General features: G+C 46.5%; 1 protein-coding gene across 4 annotated transcripts in view; it reads right to left on the reverse strand.

The window, feature by feature from the left end:
• Window positions 1-1,526, reverse strand: part of XYLT2 (xylosyltransferase 2) — a 35,747-nt gene extending 34,221 nt beyond the window's left edge. Inside the window, exon 1 of one of the 4 annotated variants that reach the window (XM_083487126.1) lies at window positions 1,074-1,526. In XM_083487126.1, coding sequence (XP_083343252.1) covers window positions 1,074-1,214 — 141 coding nt within the window. In that variant the 5' untranslated portion in view covers window positions 1,215-1,526. The remainder of the gene's footprint in view (window positions 1-1,073) is intronic. The other 3 variants (XM_083487128.1, XM_083487127.1, XM_083487125.1) reach the window with 3 other exon arrangements.
• Window positions 1,527-10,245: the final 8,719 nt, after the last annotated feature.

Consider the following 10,245-nt stretch of genomic DNA (forward strand, 5'->3'; position numbering starts at 1 on the left):
GTTCTTAACCTGAAACTGTTCTTAACCTGAAGCACCACTTTAGCTAATGGGGCCTTCCGCCACTGGAGAACGCGCCACTGGAGAACGCCACTGGAGTCCCAACAGTGGCGCCACTGGAGAACGATTTCTGTTCTCATCCTGAAGCAAAGTTCTTAACCCGAGGTATTATTTCTGGGTTAGTGGAGTCTGTAACCTGAAGCGTATGTAACCTGAAGCGTATGTAACCCGAGGTATCACTGTACCAAGTAATACCAAGTAACGAGCACACTAAAGGCATACAGTATATGGTATGTCTCCACAGCAAACACCCCTTACACATGCAGGTCCCCAGCCACCCCTCATGCCCAGTATCAGCTTCGAGCAACTTCGCAACACGCCTTCCAGAGTTAAGCCGCAACTAACTTGGGGAAGTGAGCGCCGCTGCACCCAGCCCCTAAACTTCGGAGCAAACCTTCACACAAACTGGGCTGACCCGAAAACCCTGATGCATCACCCCACTACCTCCCGAGGCACCCTCTCCCGAAGAGAGGGTTCAAACCGAAGCATTACCTGTACGCAGGCCCTGCCGTCGCACCCCACCCGAGTTACCCACCGCCACAAACGCGCGCAGCCGTCCCGACCTTGCCGCCACTTTGTAGTAGTTTCACGTAGCCCCCCATAGCACAACCAGCCCGGGGCGAGGTACCAACCTCGGTCCCGGGGCTACAAGCCTTGCTCCCGAAACCAACATTTTAAATATATATATATGTGTGTGTGTATTTTTTTTTACATATCTCGGCATAAATCTCTCTCTCTGTGCATGCCTTCCGTGTCACCCTGATGTTCCAAAGAGCACCATCACCGCCACCCTTAAATCCCTCGCGCGCCCTCGGGCGGCGGATTGACCCGACCCGCCATCCCCGGAGCAGAAGCCACCCTGGCCGGCTCTGGGCACCGCTCCGCCCTCGGCGCTCCCTGGCCGCCCGACGCCGGCTTCTCCGTGGCCCCGGGGGCTTTGCCCAGACCCCTTTGGCTCGCCCCCCGTCGCCGTCGCGGGAGGCAGGCGCCGGCCCCTTGCCCTGCCTTGCCTTTACCTCTCCCTGGTCCTCTTCCTCCAGGTTGCTGAAGCTCCACACCACCAGGCCCTGGATAAGCAGGATGGCCAGCGCCGTGGCGATCGCCAGCTTGTAGCGGCGGACCAGCTTCTGCACCCGGACGCTGGCCACCATCTTCATTCCAAGGCGGCCGAGGGAGAGGGAGAGGGAGGGAGGAGGGGGGGAAGGAAAGAGACAGAGAGAGGCAGAGAGAAGGGAGGAAGGAAGGAGGGAGGAGGGAGGGAAAGAAAGAAAGAGGGCGGCGGAGTCGAGAGAGCCCTGCAGACCGCGGGAGCGAGCACGCACGGCGTGGTAGGCGCCGAGCACCCGCACCGGCGGGGAGAGAAGCGAGAAGCTGCACAAGCGCCCTGGAGCTTTTTAAGGCGTCGCTGCAGAACTCGGGGGCGGGAAAGAGGGGTGGCTGCTGCGGGGCGCCTGGGGGCGCTCGCCTGTCTTGCAGAGGACGCTGCAAGTGCAGCAGCTTAAGAAAGGGTTCTTTCTTTCTCTCTCCCACAGTTCCTACGTTTGTGTGTTTAAATATTTTTTTTATTAAAGATTGCCTTGGTTTGCAAAAAAGGACATGCCTTGTCTTTTTTCAGGTTGTAGAATCTTTCTTTCTTTTGCCTTTGAAGTGAGAGCCTGTTTTCAACGCTCCTCTTCGCCTCCGTGCACAGCGTTTAGCAAACTAGCCCTTTGCACTTTCGCTTAAAACACAAAGACACACAAGATTGAAGAATGCTCACATTCTGGCTGTGCTAAGAGTATTGGGGCGGGGGGGGGGGCTTGCAGTTCAAACAACATTCAGCGACACCGACGACCCGGATGAGAAATGTGTGGCCCTTTATTTATTTTTAATTTATACACTGCTTGTTTGAAAAACACACACAAAGCAAAACACATCAAAGGGATTTCCGAAAGACGAATGGGGGGGGGGTCACATACAAAAGATGGAATTGCAGATTTAAATTACCTCAGCTTCCTAGAGGTTGTTGGGACTCACAACTCCCATCAGCTCAGGAAGCATGGCCCATGGGGAGAACAACAAAGGCAGGTCACAGTTCTCCATACCTGGGATAGAAGGTTGTTTGAAAAGCAGTGGAAACAGGCGGCCCGAATAAAGGCGGTGATTTTCCAGGAGAATACAGTGGTATCTCGAGTTAAGTACTTAATTTATTCGGGAGGTTCATTCTTAACCTGAAACTGCTCTTAACCTGAAGCACCGCTTTAGCTAATGGGGCCTCCTGCTGCTGCTGTGCCGCTGGAGCCCGATTTCTGTTCTTATCCTGAAGCAAAGTTCTTAACCCGAGGTACTATTTCTGGGTTAGCGGAACCTGTAACCTGAAGCGTATGTAACCTGAAGTGTATATAACCTGAGGTACCACTGTACCAGGAAATAAGACACTGATTCAGTGTTTTGGTCACTCAACGGGTTTTCAGTTTCATCCAAAGGCTGGGGTTGGTTGGGCCTACTACTGAATAGGCTTCCTGATATATTTACAGGGGGTGACAGTCTGGTGCAGCCATTTCAATGTGGTATGAAAATGGTGCGCTGCTTATGGAAAGGACCAGTGGAAAGTTGATATGTTTCTCCAGCCCAGAGAGATACTGCAGGCGGGAGTGGGCTGGGATGCCTCTCCAATTTCCCACTTCCATGTTGCAAAGCTGCGAAGTGTGTTTGTCAACCCTCTTCCAGCAGTTTTATTCCCTGTTGGTTAGATCGAGACACACACAATTTAATAATTTCCAGTCTCAAATGCTGTTTATTGGAAGGTTACCTCCACATCCTTCCTTTCTGCTCATTTCCTCCCTATGCATTTTATTCAGGTTATAGTTTGGGGCCACGATCCAGCAGTTAGGTACACTTTACTTCATTAAGATCTATGGGTTGGTGAAGTCAGAATAGACCCATTAAAATCACTTCATAGAAGTGTTTCTATGTCTGCTTCAGATTGCAGCCTTCATGTAAACAATTACCATTCTACTGTCATCTTGATTCTTTGCTGCCTTGGGGCGGGGGGTGGCAAGTTCTGATTTGTTACTGGGTCAAGTTCAAGATTTTCTTTTTGTTATATAAAGACTATTAGGCCTTGGGACCTAAAACACCAGTACTTCAGTTGTGATTGAAAACCAGGTTCTGATAAAGCAGAGACCACTAATACGTGATGCTGTTGACTTCCCTTCAGCCCCCTCCAGCATTTCCAAATGGTCAGGAGTGATGGAAATGGTTGTCCAATGATTTATAGAGGACACCACATTGGCTGCCCCTGTGACAAAGCTACCAAGTAAAGGCATGATAGGAAAGAAGGGATTTCTAGATTCCCAGGTCTTAAGACTGACCATGGACTGTACTGGCTGGAGCTGATGGGAGATGTTACTCCACAACACTTGAAGGGCACCATGTTGACTATCCATGGGCTACAGGATCCCTAAAGCTCTCTTGTTTTATGTCCCTGACACCTCCTCTTTTCTTGTGAACAATTTTACTGCGTTTATCCTTGAGATTATTTAAATAATCCTTGCTGAGGCAGAATTGCCCCATCCTTGATCAAGGAGAGTTATATCTGGAAGCCTCTCTGAACCTTTTTATCCCTCACCCATTTTTCCTGAGGATAAATCCAAATGTATACCTGTACCTGAAGCAGGCTAAACTGGTCTCTAAGCTGTTGTGATAGCACAATAGTTGCTGAACGGGCCTCATAAGTTTCCTTATGTTTGAGCTGCAATAAGGAATCCTGATATATGTTGGGCAACTGAAGTTGAGTGAATTCTCAGTGAGGCTGTAAAATTATATCTGGACCGTTAGGCTTCAGCCAGGGGCTCACATGATTTAAGACTCACCATACAATATAATGATAATAAAGATACCCTGCCACCTCTCTCTGCTTATCAGTGGATTTGGTTGATTCAATAATGTATATTATTCCCCTTTAAGATTCATCCCACACATGACAGTAATGGGTTTTATTTTATTCTATGTTTAAAAGTATACTCAGCCTTCTATTTTTATTGTACCAGCCATATATAGATGTGTGTGTGTGTGTGTGTGTGTGTGTGTGTGTGTATTCTGCATAAAGAAAGCCAGGGAGAAGATAAAGCTAGAAACATTTCCCCCAACATAGTTTTCTATGAGAAGAGTTGTGGGTTATTTTGTCTGGAGGAACATTCTGTCACGTGAAGCCTTGCTTTGCAGTCTGTACAGACACAGGGTTACAACCTCACTGAAAAATGAAGCCAAGAATCTCAAACATATTTCGATCGTGCTGCAGGTATGGCACAGCCTGGATCATAAAGTGGGAGGCCAGCTCTGAGGAGTGGGTGTTGCTTTTTTTTTGTAGACTGAAGACCAAGAACCACATCTTGAACTGTACCCGTTCGATCAAACAGTGGATACTGGGAGAGCTCCCTACAAATGACACATTATGAATTGAGAAGTCAAAAATTAATTGATTACACATTATGAATTAATGAACTGTGAATTATGAATTAAGTAAATTATTCAATGTCAGTCACAGTTCACTGAAGTTTTCAGAGGCCATCATTTGGAGCCTTCCAAAGAGCTCTCAAAGGAAATGAATGCTCAGATCTGACCGACAGATTAGAAATGCTGTGTTGGCTTCAGTGTTTTTATGGCAATTCAGGCCATGAGCCTGGGCTTGCTATTGTGTTGGTTCTGTTTGCCAAGGCTCTATAGTTTAACCAAAATCTTCAAATCATAGGCTAGTGTACAGAAGATACCCAGGTATGGTAAGACAGTGAGGCATCTACAGCAATGAGCTCCAAATGAACTAAACCAGAGTACAGTGGTACCTCAGTTTATGAACTTAATCGATTCCAGAAGTCCGTTCTTCAAACGAAACAGTTCTTAAACCGAGGCACGCTTTCCCTAATGAGGCATCCTTTCCACTGTTTGGATTCCGTTCTTAGACTGAGGTAAAGTTCGCAAACCGGGACACTACTTCCGGTTTTGTGGAGTTCGTAAACCGAATTGTTCATAAACAGGACTGTTCTTAAACCAAGGTACCATCGTTCAGAAAGCTGGTGTAGCATTGAGGCTAAGGCTATAGCCCTATACCCATACCTGGGACTAAACACCATTAACCAGGACTTACTTCTGAGTAGATGCAGTGAGGATTGTAGCCTAAGACACTGGATGACTTAGATATCAGAGATCTACTCTGCATGGAATTCAGTGCAATCCTATGCATTTCTACTCAGATGTAAGTTGCACTGAGTTCAGCAGGGATTAAAGGTAAAGGGACCCCTGACCATTAGGTCCAGTCGTGACCAACTCTGGGGTTGCAGTGCTCATCTTGCTTTATTGGCCAAGGGAGCCGGCGTACAGCTTCCAGGTCATGTGGCCAGCATGACTAAGCCACTTCTGGTGAACCAGAGCAGCGCACGGAAACGCTGTTTACCTTCCCACCAGAGCAGTACCTATTTATCTACTTGCACTTTGATGTGCTTTCGAACTGCTAGGTTGGCAGGGACCGAGCAACGGGAGCTCACCCTGTCGCAGGGATTCGAATTGCCGACCTTCTTATCGGCAAGTGCTAGGTTCTGTGGTTTAACCCACAGCGCCACCCACGTCCTATTCAGCAGGGATTACTCTCAGGTATATTAAGATTGCAGCATAAACTGTTTTAATGTATGGTGCCTCAGTCTCCCATCTGCAATATGGGAATAAAAACACAGAATCTACTTTACAAGGTTGCAAGATAATATATGAGAAGTGTTTGAGCACTCTCCAAAGCACGGTACAAATGCAAAATGCCATTATCGTTATCATTTATGTTATTTAAGCCTGCAAGGAAAAGACAGGCTGAACTCTTTGAGCAAAGCATCCTTTGTTATCTTTAGAAGCCAACTTTTCCACATTCCTTGCAGAGACAGACTTTTGACCATTATTCCTTTGTCAGGTGCTGACCTAGCACCCTGCCCCAGCGTCAGATGCACATGAGCAATGGGTGGCAAGGCTATTATTAGATGTAATGTACTAAGAGGGTCAGCAGTCAGACTGGAGGAGATGGACAGATATCAGGGGGGGGGGGATATTGCCAGAGAGTTGAAGGGGTCATGAAAGAGGAATTGCAGCTGGAGGTGTAAGAAATATTTATGTATACTCCTTAGGAAGCAATTCTTCTTTCATACCACTCTCTTAAAATCTTCTGTCTGTCTTCAGACTAAGTGCTTTATATAATGATGAATCACTGGTTGCAAGTACTTGTGTGAGTACATTGTTTGCCTGAAGCTTTGTGTTAAACAGCCTTTCAGCAACACTGGTTTTGCACAGCGCTGTTTTCATTTTTAATCTCTTCTCCTTGAGTTGGAAGAGGTCTTGTAGGTCATCTATTCCAAGCCCCCTGCTGGTCTGGAGCACCCCCATGAGATAGTATAGTCCTGCCTTTGCAAAAGACCTCCCACAAGGAAGAGCACACAATCACCTATCTTGGTAATTGGTTCCACTGTCAAATTGCCCTTTGCCTTATGAGGTTTCTCTTAATGCTCAACCAAAATCTACCCCCCTCTAACTTAAATCCGTAAGACTAGGGCCCCTCCAGACAACCTATGTATTGCGCATTCTTTATGATTTGCGCTTATCTGTGCTACCAAGGCGATTCTACTTCCAGTACTATTTGCACCTTCAGAAGCTTTGAGCCTGTCATACTGATTCGTTTCCAATCGATGCATATAACTTCCTGCTGAAAACCCACAACTTTTTTTTTTTATACCACAAATGTTCTGGTTTTGTTTTTGTTAAATAAGAGCAAGGGGAAGCATTGCAGAACAAACAAGAGCAGCAAAAAATCCTCTTCTGACCATAGCTGTCAAGTGTCCCTTATTTGCAGGGACAGTCCCTTATTCCAGCGCCATGTCCCGCTGCTGTCCCTTATTGATGGATGTGCCTTAAATTTCAAAGGAAGCAGCTCCTCTCCCTCCCTCCCTGCCGGCCAGGGAGGAGGGAGGCGGGAGGCTCCAACTGTGATGCTTGGCTGTGTTGCTCACCCAATAAGAAGTCTAAGAACGACTGGGGGGTAGAGCTTGCATGCCTTGTGTGTGGCTAGTTAATTCAAGCTGAGGGGTTTTTTGAATGCTGGGCGCCATTTTGTTGCACGTGCTGCTGCAAACTTTGCAGTGCAAAGCCAGGCCGGGGAGCCATCTTAAGTTGATGCTGCATAGGCCTTGTGGTGCATGTGATTCAGATTCTATTCAGTTGAACCTCTGGTTACAAAGTAGGTTGGACAGTGTTCTCGAAGCTACCAGCATGAGTTTGACCAGACTGCAGGAGGACAGGAAGACTAGAGTGCCTGGAACAGGTGAGGCTGCAGGTCCCTTATTTTGGCTGCTGGTCCCTTATTTTCAAGGCTGCTTGTCCCTTATTTTCAAATCTGTAAGTTGACAGCTATGCTTCTGACACACTTGCGTCAAGAGAAAGTTGCAGAGTCTACCCACAGTAAAACACCAGTCTGGAGGGACCCCTAGTTTTTCCCGTTGGGGCAGCTCTTTGTTCTCTAACATGTAACGTTGCTTCCGGTATTTGAAGAGTGTTATCATATCTCCATTCATGAGGCTGTCAGGACTAACAAGAAGTACCAAACTCCGTGCAACACTGGCAGCACAGCATGGCTCGAATGCTCAGCCCCCTCAGTGCCCCATGCTATCAGATTCTGGCAGGCAGTATGTCTCCATAGGCAAGTAACGCTTAGAGCTGGTTCGTGAGGATGGAATTAACATCAGCCCACCAACCTTGGCTGCAGGCCAGCAGGTAAGGCAGGTCTGGAAGACAATAGGACATGGAACTTTCATATACCTGCTGGCAGGTCAGGTATGGTGACCCTCTCTGAATTCCTATCCTGGTCTAGGGTCACAGTATCCACCGTCCTTTCCACTGCCTCTCTGACTTTAACCCTAGATTAGAAGTTGTTCTTAGGATTGCTCTGCCCAGCCCCACCATGTAGACACCTATACACCATTTCCAGCTTTTCTTGTGGCTGATAATGCTGCAGAGATGCCAGCTGGCTCTGGGCAGTGTGATATCTCACAGTGTCAAAGCAGAATATGCCACTTTTTCTCCTTCGGGTCAGTGACAAAATTACACATTAGGGCTCTACCACACTCACTCACCGTTAATATGACTATGTATACTGTAGGTTAGTTTAAAGGTACTCTTTCAGTTCTGGGCTTAAAAAGCATTTTAACTCAAGTTCCACAATTTGCGCAAACTAGTCACGAAAGGAGGGGCTGTGGCTCAGTGTTAGAGCCCCTGAATTGCATGAAAAATGTCCTGGGTTCAATCTCCAGCTTCTCCATGTAGGGATAGGACTGTCCTGTCTCTGAAACTCTGGTGAGCCATTGCCAGTCAGTGAAGAAGATACTGAGCTGGCTAGATCACTGGCCTGACTTGGTCTAAGGCAGCTTCTCACATTAAGCAGAATATCCTCCAGAGGTTCAATGTACAAAAAAAATTATATAGGTTTTCAGGTTTGTTTACACCGGGTTTCCATTCTGTTATAATCAAGATTACATAAAGCAACAAGGCCTCTGGCATTGTTCCCTTTCCAGTTTAATGGCCTGTAAACAGCAAAACAGGAGTATATATATATATAGATTCAAGATACAGTTTTGTTTTCAGAACTCCCTTGTCGGAATTAATACGAACAAATTCCTCCTTGGGTTCACCTGAACGTTCAAGAGCCCCATGCAGTGAATCAAATAAAACTAGGGCCAGGTGCTCAGGGGGAAATGTCTAACAAGGTACCCATTGCTTTAGTGCGTTGCAAGATCGCAATGGTTTTTCTGTTTGTTGCGGACAAAAAAATGGCTGCTGCTTAACACTTTTGTGGCATCCCATGAGGCTAGGCAGTGCCAGATTTATGTATAGGCTAAGTAGGCTGAAGCCTAGGGCCTCTAAATCTAGGGGGCCTCGCCAGCCCACACGCTCCCCAGCAGGCAGTCTCCCCTCTCCCAAAATTGCAAACCCAAAACTTCATGTGAGGGCAGGACAACTCGGGCCTCTAAATCTAGGGGACCTCAAGGTACCACTGTACTGCTATTTATTTTTTAATAACTCACTCCAAGACCCCTCCCTGTACTTTCTGCCACACACTTTATGTTTCAAAAGCAACTTCGGGATTCTGTTCCGGCATAAATAAATCTAATATGACATTGCTGTTTTGAGAACTCCAAATAACAAGCTCCAACCAAACCACTGTAGTACATACAAAATGGCTCTGAAAGATTCTGTGTCCCAGTTCCTTAAATCGCTTACACTAGTATCATGGTTCTTGCTGGGATTTCACTGGGATGGCTAGTACGTTAATTTTTCATTCACTTATTAGAAATATGCATATACCCTCTTTAGTTTCACCAGCTTCTGAAGCAGGAAGTTGTCTCAGGAAAGGACTTGAGCTCCTGAAGACATGAGAAGGCTGGCAGGGCTTTCCCTTCCAATGACACCATCCTGATGGTTTCATGAAGATGTTAAACAAGATGAGGGACAAGATGAAACTCTGTGGAACTCACTAAGCCAAATGCCATGGTGTCAAACAGTAAGCCACTATCACCACCTGAAACCTACTCTCCAAGGTGGATTAGAACCACTATAAAACAGTGCCTTCAATTCCTATTTCTGCTGGCACATAGCATGCAGTGGCCAAGGGTACTGAAAGCTGGTAAGAGAGTCAGCAGAACCAATAGGAATGCTGCTACTCCTGCTCAGCTTCTGGGATAGAATACCCTCCAACATTTTTCTGATGGAAATAGGGACATCCTGTTCAACAACAACAACAATTTTATTATTTATATACCACCCATCTGACTGGGTTGCCCAAGCCACTCTGGTTGGCTTCCAACATATATAAAAAACACAACAAAACATTAAATATCAATGTTTAATGTCTTCTAAAGGTTGTATAGTTACTTATCTCTTTGGCTCAGGCATCACATAGCTCCATAGCTGCCAATATTTCTCCCATGAAAACAGGGAAGTCCTGAGGAAAAGCGGGACATTCCAGAATCAAATCTGAAACCGATATGGCTTCTGTAAATCCAGGACTATCACTGGAAAATAGGGACACTTGAAACCATATTGAAACAGATCGAGTTGATCATTATCATCCTGAAGAAATACCTGGATATGAATCACTCTCACTTCTGAGGTTATGCTTGGGGGTAT

This window comes from Podarcis liolepis, assembly GCF_965112155.1.
Source record: "Podarcis liolepis genome assembly, chromosome: 2".
NCBI lineage: Eukaryota > Metazoa > Chordata > Lepidosauria > Squamata > Lacertidae > Podarcis > Podarcis liolepis.